The following is a 24425-nucleotide window of genomic DNA, read 5'->3' on the forward strand; positions in this document are numbered from 1 at the left end:
CGAGTGGCCGAGTTACCACTCTAGTTGTCCCCAGCAGAGAGGATGAGGGCGAGGTCCGTCCGGTACAGCTTCCCGCCGTCGGACAAGGCCATGATGCTCTTCTTGTAGTTGGGGATGCTGTTAATGTCCAGGTCCTGCACAGAGCACAGAGGGCACGCGGCCCGGTTAACGTGGAAGTGAGTCAGCGTGGCCGGGTGAGGGCTGTGGCAGGAAACTGCTCCGTACAGAGGCCCCTGGAGAGGAGCTGGGTGGTTGTAAAGGAGCTGGGTACAAGGTGGTTGTAAAGTCTATTGATCCCAGCTCTGGCTGGTACGCTCAGTGGTTAGAGTGTTGGCCTGCAGACTGAAGGGTCATGGGTTTGATTTCCAGTCAAGGTTGTGGGTTCAATCCCCGGCCCCCATCAGGGTACAAGTGGGAGGCAACCAGTTGATGTGTCTCTGTCACATCAGTGTTTCTCTCTCTCCCCTCTCTGTCCCTCTCCCTTCCACTCTCTCTAAAAATCAATGGAAAAAATATCCTCGGGTGAGGATTAATAAACAATAAAATAAATAAACATCTATTGATCCCAGTTGCCAAATCAGGTTAGGAACTGAAGCTACTCCTGCCCCTCTCCAAATGTTCAGAGTTCCACACATTGTGGGTGGTTGTTTCCGGATGGATCCGTAAAACCTGCCTAAGAAGTAAGAACCGGTAACGAGTTACCTGCTTGTTCTTCTCGCACAGATCCTTCAGCAAAGCGTCGAGCTCATGTTCATCGATGTAGCCATTGCCGTCCTGAGGGAGGAGAAGCAGAGCAGGTCTCGGACACCATGGCAGTGCAGCCACACACATGAGGGACATGCTCTGGCCCCGTCCCAGACAGCACCGGACCCCCTCTCAGATCCGCATGGCTGACTGCTCCGAGGTTCCAGAGTCACCTCTCATTCAACACCTTACATTGGTCACATGCTTTGAGCGTTTCAAAGAGCTTCACATTTAACACGTCTCTTCATGCTCACTTCACCTCCTGTGGAGGTGCCTGTCACCCATGTGCTCATATGAGTGAGGACATGGAGGCCGGGGGGCCATGTGACCCGCTGGTGTCACACTGGTTTGGTCCAGGGGTAGAGACTTCCAGAGCAAATAAAGGAGGTTAGCAGTGACCTTGCAAACAGCCCTTTACACACACACACACACACACACACACACACACACACACGCACACTCACACACACACACACGCACAGGGCAGAGCCTTTCACTGAGTGGAGGAAACTGCTGGAATTTTCATCCAGATTAGTCCTCCTCCCACCTGCAGAACAGGTGGTACTGACTTTGTTTACAAGTGAGGAAACTGAGGCTCAGAGGACTTTGGTATCTTATTCAAAGCTTCATAGCAGGTCAGTCATAGCGTGGGATTTGCGTCAAGATTTGCCTAATTTGGGACACACCATCATACATTTCCTGGGTGAGAAGGAGGCAGCTGGGTGACGCATGTTGCTTTTCATAGGAGCCTGGAGCCTGAGGGTTTTCCCCCTTAGCATTTTGCAAATTCTGACGAACTACAGCTAAGAACAGACTTTTACCTGGTCATATAACTCGAAAGCTTTATTGAACTCTTTCCCACACATTTTGACGCCCTGGAGGGTAGAGAAGGAGCAATGTTAAAATGCTGCTGGTTGGCAAGGTTTATTGCGTTTCCCTCAGCGGCTCTCCCACATTGTGACTGCTCAAGGAAAATACCATCGATGGTAGAGAAAAAGAGAAATACCTGAAATTTAAGAAGAAAATTCTCCTGCACTGGTAGTAGCCTTTTGAGAGAAAAACATTACGTTAATAAATTAGATTTTTTTGACAGGGATCGGCTTGTGTTAATATTTGCGCAGCCCCTAACTCACCGGGCCATCTCGGTTAACTCCAGCTTCCCGTCATTATTTGAATCAAACAATTTCAGCTGAAAGACAAAAAGTCATTATTGTAGCCATTGAATAATGGTTTATTGCATGAAGGACAAGAAAATTCAACTTAAAGCTGTTTGAGTTACGAATTACTTATATATATAGCAAAGTTGTAGAAAGTAGCATTTGTTAAACTATTGGGGCAGGGTCTTCAGTTCTGTAACCTGTATAATTGCCCAAGTGTCTCAGAGAACTTAGAGCAGTGGAGCATGGTGGCCCACGGCTAGAAGCCTGCCATGGTCTTCCTCGAACAGACGTGCGCATGTCTCTAGACGTGAGGCGGGCGGGTCTGCGGGAGCACCCCCTGACTGCCCGCGCAGTGGTGTGAAATAAATACTTGCTTTTCTCTCAGGAACATAATGGGGGACACCCACAGCAATAGGCAGACACTATGAATAATCCTTGGAGAACAGAACTTTCGAGTAATTTGGAGTTGTTTCATTCCCTTTGCATGCTGGGTGCGCTGTAAAGCCCAGCACGTACACGCCCCGCCCCGCAGACACGGCCCGGGCCAGGTAGGAATACTGCTGTGCTATCGCGGACAGAAGAATTGTGTATGAAATAGAACAAATATGTACACCACATAAGTGGAAAAGTGCATTATTTTTGTTCATAAAGGAATGCGATGCGGGTCAGAATGGGGCCTCTTTGGGGACAGAAGGAAGGCGTGTCTGGGGGAGGCAGATGCTGACACGTTTTATAATTCATTGTCCCACTATCAGCACCGAGCCCCGGACGCCAGTCACACGGATCAGTGCCCACAGGGACACATTTCCCCACAGATATACTTAAATGTTAATTAGTTCTTGATTAATTTGCTTCTCCGATTTGAACTGGTTTATGACATTTAATCAGATATGCAAACTCCCATCTGAGTGGCTTTAAAAGGCGGCTCAGAGCTCTACCTGGAGAGGAGTCTTTACTCTAAATAGACATCCCTTAAGATCGCCACCCCGCCCGCCGGTGGATGTAGGTTAGTGTCCTCTCCCGGAAGCCGGCGCCGGGCGGCCCTCCGTGACACAGTTCTGTGCTGATGCTTCCGCTGCGATGCAAGGCGGACACAGAAAATGGGTTGTTTGAAACTAGATGTTCGCCCGCTTTCTAACACCCGTCGCCGCAGTGGCCGCGGCGCAGCTCCGCTCTGGAGGGGTTCCCCACGTGAGGTGGGCTGGCAGGCCGAGAGCCGGCCTCAGCTTCCTCAGACGTAACCACGCCTTGTATAAGGGCACTGGAGAGTCCAACTCCCTAACCCGTCTGGTGTAACACGGTTTTATCACATGCACTTACGTTGTGTGGGTCACTACCTAAATCCACGAGGTGAGAATTCACTGCCACGGCAGTTCAAGCATGGACACACACACGCGCGCTGACTGCACAATGAAACTTTAAATTCCAAGAAGTAAACAATTAAAACAGTGTTGCCCGCGGCTGAAGCGGGTTAGGAAAAGCCCTCGTGGTCCTAAGGAATCAGCATGAGCCCACTTACCCACTTGAAACGCGTTAACCTCTCGGGCACGGGATGGCTTTATCTGGGCTTCATGAACGCATTTGACATTCATTCCTAAGACACGGATGCCTGTGCGTGAAGCAGCTTTCTGAGCTCCACGGTCAGCACGGACCGCAGATCTCGCTCACACTGCCCCCCGACAAGCACAAAGGCGTGTTTGGATTGCCTCACCCACACACCCAGGTGATGCTCCAAAATCACCAACTCAAAAGGCAGAGGCAGACGTACGTCTTACCACAGGCTCAACGAGCAAGGCCGCTGTGAGTGCTCTCTAAACTCTAACAAAACCCGTGCTTCCCCAATGCTTTTCTGAGAAAAATGGATTGAGGACTTCCATAATAAACGACTGTTAGTGATATAACGCATATATCTATAATGTGACTTACATGATCTGAGTTATAGAATTAGTGACATAATACACTGGCTTGTAAGAAAAACAAGTGATCTTTTGAGACCAAATTGCTGACTGGACTGCACGAGCAGAGATGTGCCCGTTTGGAGCCTGTGGCACAGCCGCGAGGGCCGCCGCGGCCGGGCGTCAGCTTTCCCGTGAGTGGCACCCGTGCTCTCACCGGCCACGGGGCGGGCCCCGCTCTCACCGGCCACAGGGCCCCGCTCTCACCGGCCACGGGGCCCCGCTCTCACCGGCCACAGGGCCCCGCTCTCACCGGCCGCCCAGGCCCCGCTCTCACCGGCCACAGGGCGGGCCCCGCTCTCACCGGCCACAGGGCCCCGCTCTCACCGGCCACAGGGCCCCGCTCTCACCGGCCACAGGGCGGGCCCCGCTCTCACCGGCCACAGGGCCCCACTCTCACCGGCCACGGGGCGGGCCCCGCTCTCACCGGCCACAGGGCCCCACTCTCACCGGCCACGGGGCGGGCCCCGCTCTCACCGGCCACAGGGCCCCGCTCTCACCGGCGCCTTACCATGAGGTCTGTGTACTCGGCCAGCTTCGCCTCATCCACCGTCTTGTTGGCTCTCTCCAGCAGGTCCTTGAGGAAGTTCTGGGGGACAGAGAACATGGGGCGCTTCCTCGGTGACTGCCCGGGGAGGCGGCGTCTTTCTGAGGCCGCACTGGGGGGGGGGGGGGACAGAGGGGAGAGCCGCCGCCCTGGTTCCCGCAGACCCAGCCCTGCGGCGGCTGCTCCCGCCCGCTCCGGCTGTGGCCTGCTCCAGGGTCCAGGGAAAGGAGTCTGGCTGCACGGCAGGGGTCCGAGCGGACCTGGACAAGCAGCCAGCTCAGCCGGCCAGTTTCTGGACACCTCACCCGCGCTCGCCACCCGGCGGGAGCACGCCCTGGCCGCGGCCTCGGGGAGCCTGGGGTGCGCCCTGGCCGCCAAATGGCCTCGGGGAGCCTGGGGTGCGCCCTGGTCACCAGAGCAGCTCCTTCCGGGCTGGCCGGGAGCTTCAGGCCACGCCACTCAGGCCGGCTTCCTAATGCAGGTGGCACCGCGATGCCATCTCTCCCCGAGGACACGTGACCGTGTGGACAGGGGGTGCCGGGAGGGTGATGGAGGGTAGGAGGGACGTCAGTGCTTGTACACCGGGGCTCCCACAGGAGTGACAGGGCGGCGAGCAGGGCCAGCCTCCGCTCCGTGCCTGGCTCTCTCCGCTCCGGGAAGCTGCCGTGGGCTGCGGTCTGGGGGCAGGAGGATGGTCTGGGGGGGCGGGAGGACGGTCTGGGGGCAGGAGGATGGTCTGGGGGGGTGGGAGGACGGTCTGGGGGGGCAGGAGGATGGTCTGGGGCGGGAGGACGGTCTGGGGGGCAGGAGGATGGTCTGGGGCAGGAGGACGGTCTGGGGGGGGGCGGGAGGATGGTCTGGGGGGGCAGGAGGATGGTCTGGGGGGGCAGGAGGATGGTCTGGGGGGGCAGGAGGATGGTCTGGGGGGGCAGGAGGATGGTCTGGGGGCAGGAGGATGGTCTGGGAGGGCAGGAGGACGGTCTGGGGGGGCAGGAGGATGGTCTGGGGGCAGGAGGATGGTCTGGGAGGGCAGGAGGACGGTCTGGGAGCAGGAGGATGATCTGGGGGGCAGGAGGATGGTCTGGGGGGGCGGGAGGACGGTCGGGGGAGCGGGAGGATGATCTGGGGGGGCAGGAGGATGGTCTGGCTCCGCGAGGCGCTGGTCCCCGTGTCCCCGCTGGGAGGCGGCACCTGCTCTCCTCTCTCAGGAGGAGCCGGGGGCTGACACATCGATTTCCGCTCCCGGCATTCCTCTTCAAACCCGAAGGGAAGATGGAAACTTCCAAGTTATCTCTGAGGTGAGTTTTATTTTGAGTCTTAGAAGGCTTCTGTCAGAGATTAATTGGGGTAAAGTCCTCACCAGAGACAAAAATGGTCACAAAAATAGCCCGGGCAGGAGCAGGCGGCTTCTCTGAACGAGCTTTCTGAGAGCCACTCAGGCCGCCGCGGCTCTGCCAGGCGAGAGCCTCTTCCCGAGAAGAACATTCAGAGCAAAGAGGAGGCCGTCCGGGTCTGAGGCTGGAAATGAGTGGAAGCTTCTGTTGGGAACCGGAGCTAACTTTCCAAAGGACGTTTGGTTCAATGGGATGAAAACACAGCGCTCAGCGGCCACCTGCGGCCTCCGCGTCGACTTTGTTTCTTGTGATTTCGCTGAAGCATGTTCCCTCCCAGAGCGATGGCCGGACATGTCTTAGCCGGTGCAGCGGCCCAGGCCGTCTCCGGTCCGCGCGGGCGGCCACGGGAGGCGACCTGACTTTGAGTGACGGGCACACAGCGCCGCATACAGACCGGGCACCATAGCAACCCACACCTGAGCCACCTGATCAGGTTGACCAATGTCACCCCGATCAGTTTAACTTTAAAGATGAAATTAAATAAAATGGTGCGACTCCCGCCACGTCCACTGTGAGCGGGAGCGCGTCCCTGCTCGCAGCTGCGGGACAGCCTGCGTGGTGAGACCCGCACCCCTGGCTCTTCCCCGGCAGCTGTGGACACGTGACCTTTCCAGCACCCCGACTTGGGTTTCTCTGTGGCGTGGCACAGTGACGTCCGCTCCGAACGTCTTGGCGAGGGTTAGGGTGCGACGCCACGCCCTGTGCCCCCACATCGCCGGCTCCTGACTGCGCTGCTCCCTGAGCCGCACGCCGACGGCCGGGCGCGGGCTCCTGCTGCGAAGGCGTGGGGTGGAGGGAAGATGCTTCCACGTTCTGAAGGCCAGTCGTCAGGGGCTTATGCAGGACAGACCTACTGCGCCTTGCGTCTCACAGATCTGCATGCGCTCAGGCCGGAGGGAAGCCCCCGTGGCCGCCAGCAGGCGGTGTGCGCTGGCACAGGGACGCAGAGGCCGTCCGGAGGAGGAGGACCCGCCGGCACAGGGATGGAGAGGAGGACCCGCCGGCACAGGGATGGAGAGGAGGACCCGCCGGCACAGGGATGGAGAGGAGGACCCGCCGGCACAGGGATGGAGAGGAGGACCCGCCGGCACAGGGATGGAGAGGAGGACCCGCCGGCACAGGGATGGAGAGGAGGACCCGCCGGCACAGGGATGGAGAGGAGGACCCGCCGGCACAGGGACGCAGAGGCCGTCCGGAGGAGGAGGACCCGCCGGCACAGGGACGCAGAGGCCGTCCGGAGGAGGAGGACCCGCCGGCACAGGGACGCAGAGGCCGTCTGGAGGAGGACCCGCCGGCACAGGGATGGAGAGGAGGACCCGCCGGCACAGGGACGCAGAGGCCGTCCGGAGGAGGACCGACCGGGCTCCTGGCGTCCTCCTGCCCCTGCACCTCCCCAGCGCCCGCAGCCTGTGCGAGGGGCAGGCACTCACTTCGCGGCTGCTTTTCTGAGCAGCCTGGCCCGCCAGGCGTGGGGCCACCCGAGGGCCTTGCTGTCGAGAGGAACCGGTGTGGACGGTCCCAGCCAGAGGCTGAGGAGCTGGGTCCGCCCCCAGGCCCTGCGTCAGACTTCTGTGAGGCCCTGAGGCCCTCTCCCCACCTCCTCCCTCCTCCTCACGGGGTGAAAGGACCCCCAAGCTCACCCCGACACGGGACACGGGACACGGGACACGGTGGTGGGCACTGCACCTGGCAGATAGTCTGGCCCAGTGATTGTTAACGCCTTTCTCCCGAGAGGAGCCTGTTCACACAGATGTTTAGTGGATGAACCATCACCTCTCAGGGAGAGGAGTGGCGTGCTCAGCCGAGCGCTCGGCATCTGTCCGGGTCAGAGGATAACTGTGCCCGCACGGAGCGCTAACCCCGGCTTTGCTGAGCGAAGGGCGGAGGCTCGGTGAGCTGGCTCTCCGTGGCGAGTGGAGATGCGGGCTCAGGGTCAGCTTCCTTTGTGGGAGGGTTAGGAGGCTAAAGAGTCATCCCTGCGTCTGAGAGGAAGACACGCGGGCGGCCTGGCTTACCTTCAGCTCCTCCGTCTCGATGAAGCCGCTGTGGTCAGTGTCGTACTTCCTCCATGTCTGTGGGGGAGAGGGAGCGCGGTCAGACGGCCCTCCCGCTCCGAGGCGGGGCCGCCCGCAGTGCCTCACCTTCATGAACTCCTCGCAGGACCTGAGCTGCTGGCACCGGAACAGCAGCAGGAAGTTCTCCTCCGTGGGCAGCACGTGCGCCAGCTGCAAGAGAGGCCGAGGGTGAGGAGCCGCGCAGGCAGCACCCCTGCACGCTCGCCGAGACCCAGGAGAGCGGCACCGGGAGCTGCTTGGTTCCTGAGAGCCACTGTGCTCCTCTGGGCTGTGCTCGGGCCGGGCATCACCCCTCAGCTGGAGGCTGTGCCCGCCCTCTGTCTGCCTCACAGCTCCTCTCTGGCACAGGGCACGGGCGTGGGCATGCACTGCAGGGGAGAGGCTGGGCGAGGGCGTGCACTGCAGGGGAGAGGCAGGGCGTGCACTGCAGGGGAAAGGCTGGGCGTGCACTGCAGGGGAGAGGCTGGGTGTGCACTGCAGGGGAGAGGCTGGGTGTGCACTGCAGGGGAGAGGCAGGGCGAGGGCATGCACTGCAGGGGAGAGGCAGGGCGAGGGCATGCACTGCAGGGGAGAGGCTGGGCGTGCACTGCAGGGGAAAGGCTGGGCGTGCACTGCAGGGGAGAGGCTGGGTGTGCACTGCAGGGGAGAGGCAGGGCGAGGGTGTGCACTGCAGGGAAGAGGCAGGGCGAGGGCGTGCACTGCAGGGGAGATGCAGGGTGAGGGCGTGCACAGCAGGGGAGAGGCAGGGTGAGGGCGTGCACTGCAGGGGAGATGCAGGGTGAGGGCGTGCACAGCAGGGGAGAGGCTGGGGGGGCGTGCACTGCAGGGGAGATGCAGGGTGAGGGCGTGCACAGCAGGGGAGAGGCAGGGTGAGGGCATGCACTGCAGGGGAGAGGCAGGGTGAGGGCATGCACAGCAGGGGTGAGGCTGGGTGAGGGCGTGCACTGCAGGGGAGAGGCAGGGTGAGGGCATGCACAGCAGGGGTGAGGCTGGGTGAGGGCATGCACTGCAGGGGAGAGGCAGGGTGAGGGCATGCACAGCAGGGGTGAGGCTGGGTGAGGGCATGCACTGCAGGGGAGAGGCAGGGTGAGGGCATGCACAGCAGGGGTGAGGCTGGGTGAGGGCGTGCACTGCAGGGGAGAGGCAGGGTGAGGGCATGCACAGCAGGGGTGAGGCTGGGTGAGGGTGTGCACTGCAGGGGAGAGGCAGGGTGAGGACATGCACAGCAGGGGTGAGGCTGGGTGAGGGTGTGCACTGCAGGGGAGAGGCAGGGTGAGGGCATGCACAGCAGGGGTGAGGCTGGGTGAGGGCGTGCACTGCAGGGGAGAGGCAGGAGAGTGATGTGGGGAAAGGAGGCTGGGAAGAAGTGGGTTCCCATGTCTGAGAAGGAAGATGAGCCCAAACAATTGGAAGGTTCTGGAATGAGGTGAGAAGACAGCTCCTCTCAGCGGTGGTCACGGAGGACTCCTGGGGACGTCCTCTGCTTGAAGATGGCTCCTGGGCTTATTTTATAATTTCCCTTTCATGATGCTATGACATTTCTCCTTAGATTTTGGCTCATAACTTAAATGCCTTTTGTGTTTTTTGGAAAAAATAAAAGGGGCTCCAGCTCCCATTCTAGGATGAACATGACCCATCTCTGGGGCCCGGAGGGTGTGGACTGATGGCCGAGCACAGCCGGTTCTATTCCTGCGGGGCTGCGAATTAGCTGTGGTCCCGGAGCCTCCGGCCACTTCCATCCTCACCACCGAGAGGCGCCGAAATAGAGCAGGGCCGGTGCGCAGTGGGTGCCGGGTCGTGGGGGGTGGGGGGTGTGTGAAGAGGCTGCATCACCCCTGGGAATGCACCTCACCCCTCCCTGCCACGCTGGGAGCCCCCCTGGGCATGGGCCCCGCCCGATGTGGCTCCGGAGGAACCTTCAGGTCAGCATGTGGTCCAAGGTTCTCCCAAACTACCGAAGAGACTCACACTTTACCAGCTTTCACCCTTTAGGTCCGCTGAAATTTTAAAATCTATCATCTATCTATCTACCTACCTACCTACCTATCATCTATCTATCTACCTATCTATCTATCTATCATCTATCTATCTATCTACCTACCTACCTACCTACCTACCTATCATCTATCTACCTATCTATCTATCATCTATCTATCTACCTACCTACCTACCTACCTATCTATCTATCTATCTATCTATCTATCTATCATCTATCTATCTACCTACCTACCTACCTACCTATCATCTATCTACCTATCTATCTATCATCTATCTATCTATCTATCTCTATCTACCTACCTACCTACCTACCTACCTACCTACCTATCATCTATCTACCTATCTATCTATCATCTATCTATCTATCTATCTATCATCTATCTACCTACCTACCTACCTACCTACCTATCATCTATCTACCTATCTATCTATCATCTATCATCTATCTACCTATCTATCTATCATCTATCTATCTATCTATCTATCTATCTATCTATCTATCTATCTATCATCTATCTATCTACCTACCTACCTACCTACCTACCTATCATCTATCTACCTATCTATCTATCATCTATCTATCTATCTATCTATCTATCTATCTATCATCTATCTACCTATCTATCTATCATCTATCTATCTACCTACCTACCTACCTACCTATCATCTATCTATCTACCTATCTATCTATCATCTATCTACCTACCTACCTACCTATCATCTATCTACCTATCTATCTATCATCTATCTACCTATCTATCTATCATCTATCTATCTATCTATCTATCTATCATCTATCTATCTATTTATCTACCTATCTACCTACCTACCTATCATCTATCTATCTACCTATCTATCTATCATCTATCTATCTACCTACCTACCTACCTATCATCTATCTACCTATCTATTATCTATCTATCATCTATCTATCTATCATCTATCTATCTATCATCTATCTATCTATCATCTATCTATCTATCATCTATCTATCTATCTATCTATCTATCTATCTATCTATCTACCTATCTATCTATCATCTATCTATCTACCTACCTACCTATCATCTATCTACCTATCTATTATCTATCTATCATCTATCTATCTATCTATTATCTATCTATCATCTATCTATCTATCATCTATCTATCTATCATCTATCTATCTACCTATCTATCTATCATCTATCTATCTATCTATCTACCTACCTACCTACCTACCTATCATCTATCTACCTATCTATCTATTATCTATCTATCATCTATCTATCTATCATCTATCTATCTATCATCTATCTATCTATCTATCTATCTATCATCTATCTATCTATCTATCTATCATCTATCTATCTATCTATCTACCTACCTATCATCTATCTATCTATCTATCTATCTATCTATCATCTATCTATCTATCTATCTACCTATCTATCATCTATCTATCTATCTATCTATCTATCTATCTCTATCTATAAAATAAATATGCTAATTAACCGGACAGGAGGAGATTGTGCGTGCAGCGTCGGGGGCGGGGTGGCAGGGGCCTCTGAGCGCCTGTGCTGGGGGAGGGCCTGATCAGCAGTGGCCGAGGCTGCTGCGGGGCCCGGGGAGCGAGGCAGGGCCGGACTGGTGACTCGAGGGTGGGCGGCGCCGCACAATTTCGAATCGAGCGCTGGGCTCCTGGTTTAACATGGTCTGTATCATTCTGCCTCACATGCAGATGATCTCAGCTTCTTTATGCCGCACCAAATGCCCTCTAACTCACCGGGCGTTAGGTCTTTGAAATAACATCTCAGATTGGAACGTGCTGTTCAGAGGCAGCGCACAGGGGGCTGAAACCCAGGACAGACCCGAAGTCCCTGAGGATTGAGTGCGGCGGAGCCAGAAACACCTGCTTGTTCATTCTGAAGGCAGGTCGCGGTGGCTGAGCGTTAGCATAGCGTCCACCCAGGAAGCGGGTCAGCCGGGCCCGCCTGTGCCGCTGGCTCGGGCTGTCAGAGACGCTGTGAAGTCTGGGTGGACGCCCCAGAGCCTGTCGCCCGAGGGCCTGTCGCCCCAGAGCCTGTCACAGATATTCTTGGCCTCTGTCCCCCAAACACTCAGCCCCCAGGTGTCTGACATAGGCTGTGGACCGGCTGATAATTTTACTTCATAGAAATACCCACTTACTGTGATTTATAGTGAATAATTGGTTTTTACTATTTTCATCGTAGTTTTCTATATTGCTTAGATTTTCATAATTATTGTGTGTTGTTTTGAACAGAAAAGCATATTTTTTCTTAAATTCTACTTATCAAAATCCACTAAGTACATAAAAACATTAAACAAAAAAAATAAGAGAAAAAGCGAGTAAGCGATGACCAAGGGTAAAGTTAGGAAAATTTTAACCATCTTTCCTTCAAAAGTTAAAATTCACATATCTCGCACGAAGTCCAGAGATCTCTGGAAAGTCAAACACAGAGATGGCAAAATCACTCTTCATTTTAGTGTAAATTTCTTTGCCCATTCCATTTCGTCCGACTCGTTTTAATTAATTTTAAAAAACATCTACGTTCAGCATATTCCGTCTTTTAATTTCCCTGAACTGTCATGTTAAACTGAATGCAGCCCCGTCCTATTTTACAGCCGCTGGACATTGTAGACATGCAGGAGGCAATAAGACGCACCAGCCGCTAAGAGAGAGGCGGGCTCCGGCCAGCCTGGCTCAGTGGCTAGTGCTGGCCTGTGGACCGAGGGTCTGATAGGGGACCTATAATCTGATGGATAGGGCACCTGCATTAATCTGAAAAGTAATCACATCATTTTAAATCTTAACACATACACTTATGTGAACAGGGCGTTAAGTTTCTTATATGTGAAGAGGGGTTAAGTTTTTCTTAAGTTTCCTTTCCAAGGCCTGTGCGAAGCGATGGAGGAGGTGACTCAGCTGTGAATCCAGCAAGCAGACCCGACAAGCAGGGTCAGGCCGACCCACCAGGAGCCAAAACATCATCTCGTCAACATCATCTCATCGCCTGATGACAAGGACAATAGCGGACGTCTGCGGACCCCCAGGGCCGCACGTAGCAGCACTCCGTTCCCAGCCTCACCCGGCCCCGGCCCCTGTAGGACCCTGGCCCCTGCACCTGCTGGGAGGCAGGATTTGATGCTCCTTGGTTGGCTGGCCTCCTCAATAAACAGCTTATGTGATTCAACCCGGCCTTCGTGGTTGGACACAGCGACAGGCAGCCCGAGCCCACCGGGGTTTCCCGGTAACAGGTCCTGGGTCCGATTCTGGTCAAGGGCATGTCCTTCGATTGCAGGATCGACCCAGGAGACAACCAATGGATAGTGGACGTGTCTCTCCCACACTGATGTTTCTCTCTCCCTCCCTCCCTCCCTCCCTCCCTCCCACTCGCTCTAAAAAGCAATAGGAAAGTACCTTCAGGTGTGTGACTGTGTAGGAAGCATGGGCGCCGTGACTGGGACGCAGCGCCTTCCCCAGGTGCCGCCCGCGTGAGTCTCACCGCTCCCGAGTGCGGGCCTTGCTGCAGGGCAGGTCCCCCAGCTCACTGCTTGGCCAGGGAAGTGTCCCGTCGCCTGTCCCAAGAGGACCGGTGATTTCCTAGTCCTTGAGCTCAAAACGCTTTCGTGGGCCGGAGGAGAGGTGGACACGTGGAGGGAATGAGTGGAAGGCGGGGAGCTGTGGCCGCACAGACCCCCCTGTGAGGAGGCCTGTCACTGAGCTGCGGAGCCTCGCACCCGCCCACCGCCCACTGTGTGCACAGCCTGGGCACGTGGGCTGGGCCTCACCGCGGGCTCCGGGCCCGGTGCCTGCAGCCAACCTGACTCGGGGAGTGAAGGCTGCTCCTGGGCAGACACTCCGAGGAGGGCAGGGGTGGGGAGGGAAGCATGAGGCACCCTCAGACCTGCTTCCAGCAGCCAGGGTGCTGCTGTGGCCTCAGCTGGCAGGTCTGGGAGGTGACCTGGGCTGACGGGAGCTGTGTCCCCAAGCACATGGACCTGCAAAGGCTCTGACCTCTCACTCAAAACCGGGGACACCTGGGAAGGGTCTTCCCAGCCCAAGGGACTGTGGGGCCCGCTGTCCTGCGGGCTGTCACAGCTCAGGCCCCCGGCCAGTCCTGCTCCGTCCTTCCCCTTCCACAGGAACGGACCCGAGAGCCCTGCCAGCAAACCCCCTCTCCGCTCGCAGCGGGCCGGCTTCCCAGGGAGCCGGCCCCACGGCCTGGCGGTGCCGGGGCGGCCCAGCCCCGGCTGTATGTTTGCAGTTGCCCCAGGTTCCTGCTGGGACCCCGGGCTATGCTGTGAGCATGAGCTGGGGCTGGGACCCAGTCCCCTAGGGAGACTCACAGGGGCAGGCGAGTCACAGCTGGAGGTGAGCAGAGCGAGAGGGCGAAGTGCCAGGAGGAGGCACGCCCAGGGCAGCACCCAGGGACTCTGCCGCGTGCCGAGCCCTCGGCCAGTCCCAGAGCCTTTGTTTTCATCTGGGAGCCAGAGGGAGGCGTCCGGGACGTCTGGGAGGCACGCCACCGCCTCTCCCTCAGGTCTGGTTGAACTTTGGTTTGAATCTGACAAGTCGTGTAGGAAGTGGGGAAAGGCGTGGCATTCGGAGGAGCACGCTGGGCGCCCAGCGAGCCCTTCCCATTGGAGGGGCAGCAGCTGGTGCCTTTGTGAGTTGTGCGTGTGCCAGGCTTCCCCTACTGGCTTGGCACGTGTTGTCACATTTGATGTCGCTACTCAGACGCCACCCCATTCCCAGCCCAGGAGCAGAGGCTGCGGACAGACGGGCTGCGTCCATGCGGCTCTTAGCTGGAGCCAGATCAGAAGTTGGACAGCCTGACTTTCTCGATTTTAAGACCCTGCTCCCTTACCATCGTCACCCTTAATTAAAACCTCAGTCAAAAAGTTTTCCTAATAAACCATTTAAAAATGCTATGCAGAGGCAGTTTTAAATCATGGTTCACTGTGCGTCACTCCCCAAGGTCTCGGGTGGAACAGCAGCCTGCCCCAACATCGCACCCCGGTCTGAGCCCAGCCCCCGCCGTGGAGGGAGGGCGGGTGTGAGGTTAAAGCAGCTTTCAGATCTCTGTCTGCAGCGGGCGAGTGACCTGGACAGACAGACGCAGCGACGGGAGAGCGACCAGGGTCAGGTGCAAGCTCGTGGGCCCGCCTCCCGCCAGGGGAGCTCGGAGGGGAATTTCCATCATCTCCGAGAGCTTCCTCCCTGTGACTATTCTAACCGCCTTCTCTGCAACCGACCCCTTGGTCTCAGTCCACCTCGGAGCAGTTCTGACTGCCGTGGCACTTGTTAAATTGCCTCGGAACTCCACCTCCCCTGCTTGACTTCACGTTAACCACCTCCCTATCACAGAACTGCACCTGTGTGTCAGGTGTCAAAGCTGCGCGGTGGGAGGGGGGGTCACCTTCGTGGGGACGGACTTTGGAAATGGACCTGTGTCCCCGGGTCTTTCCCACCCACGCGCCCGTCCAGCCCTCAGTCTGAGGGGACGGGGCCTCGCGTTGGGTGCCCCGGGTTGGGTTGTGATGAACCACGAGTCACCCTGGAGCGGGCATAACCTGGAGGCAAACCCAGCTGTCCCTGCCACCGCGAGGTGGCGGTGGCGCGTGGGCGGCGTGCTGATCCGGCCACGCGGGTCACTTCCCACCGCCGGGGGGGTGTGCTGTGCCCCATGTCACCGGGGGGTTCGCAGCAGGGGCCGCCTGCGCCGGCCGGGAGCCAGCGGGACGGACTTGATTTACTGCCCTTTCCGGTGACAGGAGGGCACCTGGCCTGCAGGCGGGCCTCCCTCCTTCGGCCGCTTCCCGTCTCTTTCCCATGAAGGTCAGAACCTCTCCTTCCCTCTGCACCTGACTGACACCCTGGGCAGCGCCAGAGTCACAGGAACCTCCCAGCCAGCCTGTCAGCACCCCCACTCCTGGGGCCGCTCCTCCCTCCCCACCTGTCAGCACCCCCACTCCTGGGCCCTCCTCCCTGCCCACCTGTCAGCACCCCCACTCCTGGGCCCTCCTCCCTGCCCACCTGTCAGCACCCCCACTCCTGGGCCCTCCTCCCTCCCCACCTATCAGCACCCCCACTCCTGGGGCCCTCCTCCCTCCCACCTATCAGCACCCCCACTCCTGGGCCCTCCTCCCTCCCCACCTATCAGCACCCCCACTCCTGGGCCCTCCTCCCTCCCCACCTGTCAGTACCCCCACTCCTGGGCCCTCCTCCCTCCCCACCTGTCAGCACCCCCACTCCTGGGGCCCTCCTCCCTGCCCACCTGTCAGCACCCCCACTCCTGGGCCCTCCTCCCTCCCCACCTGTCAGCACCCCCACTCCTGGGGCCGCTCCTCCCTCCCCACCTATCAGCACCCCCACTCCTGGGCCCTCCTCCCTGCCCACCTGTCAGCACCCCCACTCCTGGGCCCTCCTCCCTGCCCACCTGTCAGCACCCCCACTCCTGGGGCCCTCCTCCCTGCCCACCTGTCAGCACCCCCACTCCTGGGGCCGCTCCTCCCTCCCCACCTGTCAGCACCCCTACTCCTGGGGCCGCTCCTCCCTGCCCACCTGTCAGCACCCCCACTCCTGGGGCCCTCCTCCCTGCCCACCTGTCAGCACCCCCACTCCTGGGGCCCTCCTCCCTGCCCACCTGTCAGCACCCCCACTCCTGGGGCCGCTCCTCCCTCCCCACGTCAGCACCCCCACTCCTGGGGCCCTATTCCCTCCCCACCTGTCAGCACCCCCACTCCTGGGGCCCTCCTCCCTCCCCACCTGTCAGCACCCCCACTCCTGGGGCCGTTCCTCCCTCCCCACCTGTCAGCACCCCCACTCCTGGGGCCCTCCTCCCTGCCCACCTGTCAGCACCCCCACTCCTGGGGCCGCTCCTCCCTCCCCACCTGTCAGCACCCCCACTCCTGGGGCCCTCCTCCCTGCCCACCTGTCAGCACCCCCACTCCTGGGGCCCTCCTCCCTCCCCACCTGTCAGCACCCCCACTCCTGGGCCCTCCTCCCTCCCCACCTATCAGCACCCCCACTCCTGGGGCCGCTCCTCCCTGCCCACCTGTCAGCACCCCCACTCCTGGGGCCCTCCTCCCTGCCCACCTGTCAGCACCCCCACTCCTGGGGCCCTATTCCCTCCCCACCTGTCAGCACCCCCACTCCTGGGGCCCTCCTCCCTCCCCACCTGTCAGCACCCCCACTCCTGGGGCCGCTCCTCCCTCCCCACCTGTCAGCACCCCCACTCCTGGGGCCCTATTCCCTCCCCACCTGTCAGCACCCCCACTCCTGGGGCCCTATTCCCTCCCCACCTGTCAGCACCCCCACTCCTGGGGCCGCTCCTCCCTCCCCACCTGTCAGCACCCCCACTCCTGGGGCCGCTCCTCCCTGCCCACCTGTCAGCACCCCCACTCCTGGGCCAGGCGGGCTCAGAGCCAGGTCGGGTTATCACTCCTGCCTGTGGGCACCTGCAGGCATCATTCACCCTTTCTGGCTTCAGTCTCCTCATCGTGAAAATGAGGCCTTCGGCTAGTTTTCCCAAGGGTCCCCTCTAGCAAAAGTTCCACGTGCGGGACCCCTGAGCCTCCTAAAGCATCGGGGGTGCCTCCCTCCCTCTGCCTCTGCTCACTGACCTGCGACCCCCCTGCACCGCCTGGCCCCCCTGCACCGGCTAGCCCCCCTGTATCGGCTGGCCCCCCTGCACCGGCTGGCCCCCCTGTATCGGCTGGCCCCCCTGCACCGGCTGGCCCCCCTGTACCGGCTGGCCCCCCTGCACCGGCTGGCCCCCCTGCACCGGCTGCCCCCCTGTACTGGCTGGCCCCCCTGCATCGGCTGGCCCCCCTGCACCGGCTGGCCCCCCTGCATCGGCTGCCCCCCTGTACCGGCTGGCCCCCTGTACCGGCTGGCCCCCTGTACCGCCTGGCCCCCCTGTACCGCCTGGCCCCCCTGCATCGGCTGTCCCCCTGTACTGGCTGGCCCCCCTGCATCGGCTGCCCCCTGTACCGGCTGGCCCCCCTGTACCGGCTGGCCCCCCTGCACCGGCTGCCCCCCTGCACCGGCTGGCCTCGTTCTCAGTCTCAAGTCCTGCTGCTATACATCCATCTCTCAGACAGCAATGCGTTCCATGTCTGCAGAGGGGAGTGCAGACTCCAGGGAGATACTTTAATTACAAAGATAATAATAGTACGTCCTTCTGTAACTCTATCCGTGTTAGCAGTTTAAAGGAGTGTATTCCACCCTGGCACTCAGCTGTCCTGTGAGATCAATTACTTGAAAACCAGGTTAGTTCTCGGAATCAAAGGTAAATTACGACTGAACACTGTTAACAGTCAGAATGTCACAGGCTGGCGGACTGAGGGCATTACATAAAGAGCATGATGATCCTTGTGCTGTGGCGTGTTTTAAAATAGGAGCTGGTTAACTTCCTGGAGCTGTGCACTCGAGTTCTCTCATGGAAATAGAGACAGACAGGTGCAGAGGGTTGAGGAGCTGCGAGGCACCAGCCCCTGGGGACCGAGTGAGGGGCTCGGAGCCCTGATGTGGGACCAGTTTTGCCTCCTTGGTTCACAGACAGAAGTCATCACCAAAAGCTAAGATCTGGCACCGTGTTTTGAACTTCCAGGGACCTACCTCTAACAGAGCCAACACGCCCGCTGCCAGTTCAAAATAGAATCTCGGAACCCAGGCGCGGCTTTGACACTGCGCGGGCCCGCGGCGTTTCCGTTATGTCTAACGGCGCTGAGCGGTGAGCGGTGCCCGCGGCCATGCCCGTGCCAGGGTCCCGGCGAGTGAGGCAGGCACACTCGCGGGCTGGGAGGGAGCCGGGCGTCTGTGTGGGCAGGTCCTTGCCTGGCCCTGGTCCCAGGGTCTCGTCTAAACGTAGCTGAGGACGCGGTGTTTTATTTTATGTTTCTGATAGTTAGGCAACACGTCCTATCTGAGTTGAATATGGCCACAGACCATTCGTCCAAACTGTATTGGAATCGCATCTCTTACCTCCACAATTCCTATCTTCCCATCATCCTTCTGCCCGTACTGGTCCACAAAAGCTTTCATCTCGGGCGACAGCTCCTGACATCATATAAAAGCAAGAAAAGTCCGTGAGAATCAGACCCAACCCAGGCATGCTGTGATGGTGCTAGTGACTTACTGCAAAGGAAAACTGGGATCGGAGCCATTTAGACTCTCTCAGACTGATGAACCATTCTCACGAAAATTAAAGACAACGGATAAACAGTATATGCTGGTTTCCAATGCGGGAGTCACAATTGTCATGACCATTTCTGAACCGATTGCTATTTTTCCTCCGATTCACTTTGGGCTGATGAGCTGTCATGACTTGGAAGACAATGGTCACTTGGCACCTGCTTCAGAGGCGTCTGCCCCGCGCCGCCCAGCTGGAGGCGGCCTTGTCCCTCTCCTAACCGCCTCCTCCCTGGGAGGCCCCAATCCATGCTTTCCGTTTGGACAAGCAAAGAGGGTGAACACTGAGGAGCGACTCACTTGGTAGGCAGGTGGCATCCATCGATTAAATAAGTAAAAACTGAAACATCAGAAAAGTGTGTGTCAGATAAAAACGACGTGTGCTTTCACAGAGGCAGATGCTGAGGGTCTGAGTCTCGGCCGCTGGTCATGGTCCGCACCCCCGTGCTGCCTTGTCTTTGTCTGTGCTGGACTACGTGAGCTTGAGTTCAATAGACATGTTTGAGCGCCTTACTGAGTGCGCCCGCCACGCGGCTTCCCGCAACCTGCTCCCTTGCCCTGCTGACGGCGGGAGATCCAGGGTCCATGGCATCCGCTAGCAGTCAGGAGGCTGAATGTAGCCCGTTGGAAACAGCCTGTTTAAAGTAGGTCAGCCTTTACTGCGTGCCGTTCTGTGTTCTTGCAAAACAAATTAAGGTCTCAGTTTTTGTCATAACTAGAAAGAGGCAGCCGTTTGCTCTAGGGATAGACCAGTTAGTATAATCAAAGGGCTATATTGAGGCTGAATATCATTACTACAAGTTTAACAAAATCCTTTCTGAACCAAAGTAAATATTGTTGGTAGAACTGAAGAAGCAGATAGTAATTAAGTAATTTAATTATAATGTAGTCTTAAAAAACAAACAAACAAGCAAACAAAAAAACTCTTCTAGCCCAGTCAGTGTGGCTCAGTGGTTGAGCATTGACCCATGAACCAAGAGGTCATTGGTTGAATTCCTGGCCAGGGCACATGCCCCGGTTGCGCTTGATCCCCAGTGGGGGGCGTGCAGGAGGATCAACGATGTTTCTTATCGATGTTTCTCTCTCTCTATCCCTCTCCCTTCCTCTCTCTCTAAAAATAAATAAAAGCGTATTTTAAACAAAACCTCCTCTAGTATGGATTAATTTTAACTTGTATTTATTAAATTTTACTATAGGAACAACTGTAAGAAAGTGAGAGTGGCCCGGCCGGCATGGCTCAGTTGAGCGTTGACCTATGAACCCAGGAGGTCAGGGTTTGATTCCGGTCTGGGCACAGGCCCGGGTTTCGGGCTCGATCCCCAGCGTGGGGCGTGCAGGAGACAGCCGATCAATGATTCTCTCTCATCATTGATATTTCTATCTCTCTCTCTCTCTCCCTCGTCCTTTCTGAAATCAATAAAAAAGTATTTTTTAAAAAGTGAGAGTGACCATAGTGGGACTATCCATTCTAATGTACAATTCTTAACATACACAAAGAACAAAGCATTTGTTCTTAAACCTTAAAATCATCTTAGAAAAGATAAAAAAGGGACCAAGCAACTTGATATAACCCTGTGTCTGTGTTCAGGTTTGGTATTGTTGGATTATAATCTAATAATTAAAGTTTCAAGTATTCTAAACTTGGAGTCTAGGCAATAGGAAAAGAAAATTATGCTCTAAAATCTTCAAACCTCTAACATAAAGTCAATATTTACAAAAAAGTATAAATATTAAAATGGGGAGAGGAAAAGAAAAATCTGAAAAAATGTATAGTTTCTAAATATTTTAATTTCTAAGATGAAAATAAATCTCAATTTTAAAATTACTTCTAGAAAAATTAAAATATATTCATTTATTTGCTGGAAGCATCTTAAAAGGTTTCAATTTGAAATTTTTTAACAAGTAAGATTTTTTCCAACCAAATATTTTAAATGACGAAGAGACTTGTCATTCAAAATATATATATATTTTTACTAATGAAACATTTTACTAATAAAACATTTTGCTTTATTAGTAAAAGATGCGTAGAGCTGTAACGATAGTATTGCATAAGTTTATTTACATGGCGGTGTGTAAGGAGGGGGAGAGAAAGAACGTGTGAAACATTTCCTATTTTACCTGATCCCGTTCAGTTGTACCTCCAGGTTATAGAGTCTAAATCTGGTGAGACAATCCCCAGCGTGTTGTCTGCCTTTAAGTCGATTTTGTCAATGGTTTTAGCAACTGATAGTTCAGCGATGCATTGCATTTTAGAGTCCTCTGGGTTTCTTTTTGAATATGTTGAACAGAGATATGTAAGTGATATATATGTAATTTTAAATTCTATGTAACTCTATGCTAGAGGTGGGGATCTGCTAAGTCACACACACCTATGTTTTCCTCCAAATATATATACACAGTGAGGCAAAAGGAGGGCTACAGCCATGAGTACACAGAGCACAGTTTATTCTTACATTATTTGTTAATTGTTGTGTTATTTTCCATACAAACAACTGTAAACCTACTTTTGCCCCACCTTGCATACATAATCTCTTTCTAGTGGTAGTCAAAAAACCAGAGTACTATCTAATAGCCCCACTCCAGCACTGCTTCTGAAATGCAGTCTCATATAAATCCCAACACATTAGTAAAATTCTTAACCTGTTCTCCTTTATACAGTCATCTCGTCTATGGTTTAAAGGTGGCACTTTACTTTTATGCCAACCACATATTTTCTTACCAGCAGGGCCAAAGGAGGTTGTGCGGGGTTAGTAAGGGTTGTTTAATTAGCTAATGGCTTACATGACAAATAGAGCTATTTTCAAAACACCGCTAACTGCTTACCAGCAGGACATCACTTTAAAAGCACAGAATGGTTAAAATTTCTCTACTGTTTACATTTCTAACTTTTGGGTTTCTCCCTTTGGGCAGAAATGAACACCTTTCTTGCTAACTTTTTGCTCATTATCATGTTGCAACGTGTTCCGCTTTCCCCGGGGAGGAAGGTCGTTTTCTGATCTCCAACCACTTCACCATCAAACAGTAGCTGGCCATAGGAAGGGTCCTCATCTGCAGGTCTGCTTCCTGACCACGGAGGGGCAGAGCGGACGCACCGGCCGCTCACGCAGTTACAGGGCAGTTAGGATTACCTAACAGCCCAGTCCGGCGCAGACCCTCAGGCTCCCCGCACCGCACGCACGCACACTGCCTCTTGGGCACCAGAAGGCAGTGCAAGCACACAAGCTCCGGTTTCAGATGGCACAGATTTCCCCTCAGGGACTCGCTTTTCTCTCTCTGACTCTGTCTCTCTCTCTGTGTCTCTTCCCCTCTCACTGTCTCTGTCTCACCCTCTCTGTCTCCCCCTCTCTCTGTCTCTGTCTCCCCCTCTCTGTCTCCCCCTCTGTCTCTGTCTCCCCCTCTGTCTCTGTCTCCCCCTGTCTCTGTCTCTCTGTCTCCCCCCCTCTCTCTCTCTCTTTGTCTCCCCCTCTCTCTGTCTCTGTCTCCCCCTCTCTCTGTCTCTGTCTCCCCCTCTCTCTGTCTCTGTCTCCCCCTCTGTCTCTGTCTCCCCCCTCTCTGTCTCTGTCTCCCCCTCTCTCTGTCTCCCCCTCTCTCTGTCTCTGTCTCCCCCTCTGTCTCTGTCTCCCCCTCTCTCTGTCTCTGTCTCCCCCTCTCTCTGTCTCTGTCTCCCCCTCTCTCTGTCTCTCCATCTCCTCCTCTGTCTCTGTCTGTCTCTCTTTACCCGACACACTTTGGAAAGGCCGCTTCTTCCCCTCACCCCTAGAAACCACGGGGCCCTGCTGGCTCTTGATACGAATGTAGAATATCTGCATTTTCCTCCTTTGAACTCAACCTACCAGCCCCGCCTTCTTCCGCGCCTGCTGGAGCTCCTGGACCAGGCTCTGCAGCTCCTTGCCTTCCAGGTACCCACTCCCTGCAAGACAGAGGCGCCAGGTGTCAGACACCCGTCCCTCCCTGGCAGTGTCCCGGGCGGGTGTCTTTCTGGCCACCCCAGAGGTTCCCTCCCCCCCAGGGACCTGGATTGCCCAGGTGTGGGGGTGCTGAGCATGGCCACGGGACCTTTGAGGAGCAGTGTTCACCAAACCCTGTGCCCCACTTTCTTGGAGAGAAATAAGTTTACTTATTTACAGAGACTGGGGAGAGGGAGGGATGGACAGGGGGTGACGGAGAGGAGACCGGGGAGAGGGAGGGATGGACAGGGGGTGACGGAGAGGAGACTGGGGAGAGGGAGGGATGGACAGGGGTGATGGAGAGGAGACGGAGAGGAGACTGGGGAGAGGGAGGGATGGACAGGGGGTGACGGAGAGGAGACTGGGGAGAGGGAGGGATGGACAGGGGGTGACGGAGAGGAGACTGGGGAGAGGGAGGGATGGACAGGGGTGATGGAGAGGTGGAAAGGAGATAGTCACCGTCAGCATCGAAGTGAAGCCAGATCTCAAAAAACTGTGAGGCCGAGATGAGGGGCGACTGCAGGTGGGACTCTGCCATCGCGCAGCGGAGTGTGAGTGTCAGCACGAGGGGATGGGTGCGCACGGAGCCGCCGGCCGGGCGCTGTCCGCGGTGCTGCTCAGCCCAGCGCAGCGCAGCTCAGCTCAGCTCAGCTCGGCACTCAGTCCCGGGCGGGCTTCAGCCTTTATCCCCCGCCCACCTACCCGCCCCGCCCCGCCCACCGCCCCGCCCACCGCCCCGCCCGCCCCGCCCCACCACCGCCCCGCCCACCGCCCCGCCCAGCCCACTGCCCCGCCCACAGCCCCGCCCACCGCCACACCGCCTGCCCCGCCCATCATCCCCGCAGGCTCCCCCGTGGCGGTCCATCAGCCGCCCCCCCCCCCCCCCCCCCACACACACACACACACTCATCCCCCACATTCGCCTGGCGCGGAAAGCGTCTCATTCCTGAGAAGTAGAGTAAAATAACGTATGTGCGCAGGTTCCACGTGCAGGCGGAGGAGGAAAGCTGATGCTCTGGGACGTGCGCTGAGACATCTGAGTGTGTGTGAACACTCCGGGGAAGCTGGCAGCTACCGGATCGATCTGAGCAGTGACCGCAGTATCGGCACCCACGCTGTGCTGTGCCCGGGAGGCCGCCCTACAAATCTCTTAAGCGGGGTGATATGAACAAGCTGTGCTAACCTGAGATAGCAGGATTATGCGGTTTTAGTTTGTGCTTGAAGTAGAATTATAATTGGAAAGTAATAGAATTAAGTGACAAAATCTTAAAATGTTAGAGGAGGAAGTGATCTTGGAGATACTACGGCCTACCTCCTTGAGTTTGGAAAAAGAAAGCAAAGCAAAGAGACACCAAGCACCTGGTCCGAGCACCGTGCCCACGGGGTCAGTGGAGCCCAGGACGCGCC

The 24425-nt window shown here is 56.4% G+C and overlaps 1 protein-coding gene across 2 annotated transcripts; it reads right to left on the reverse strand.

Moving 5' to 3' along the window:
• Positions 1 to 23556, reverse strand: CALB1 (calbindin 1). Of its 2 annotated transcripts, XM_054708498.1 has the most exons (11): positions 23478 to 23556; positions 22905 to 22981; positions 18865 to 18939; positions 7942 to 8025; positions 7816 to 7872; positions 4371 to 4448; positions 1878 to 1933; positions 1751 to 1790; positions 1566 to 1619; positions 703 to 774; positions 1 to 134 (listed from the first exon to the last, which is right to left on the reverse strand). In XM_054708498.1, exons 1-11 carry the CDS (start codon positions 23554 to 23556, stop codon positions 21 to 23), a joined length of 786 nt encoding a protein of 261 aa, XP_054564473.1. In that variant the 3' UTR covers positions 1 to 20. The 2 variants fall into 2 exon arrangements, with proteins under 2 accessions (XP_054564473.1, XP_054564474.1); XM_054708499.1 differs by lacking the exon at positions 18865 to 18939.
• Between the last annotated feature and the right edge of the window lie 869 nt (positions 23557 to 24425).

The sequence above is a fragment of the Eptesicus fuscus genome, chromosome 19 (genome assembly GCF_027574615.1).
Source record: "Eptesicus fuscus isolate TK198812 chromosome 19, DD_ASM_mEF_20220401, whole genome shotgun sequence".
NCBI classification, from domain to species: Eukaryota; Metazoa; Chordata; class Mammalia; order Chiroptera; family Vespertilionidae; genus Eptesicus; species Eptesicus fuscus.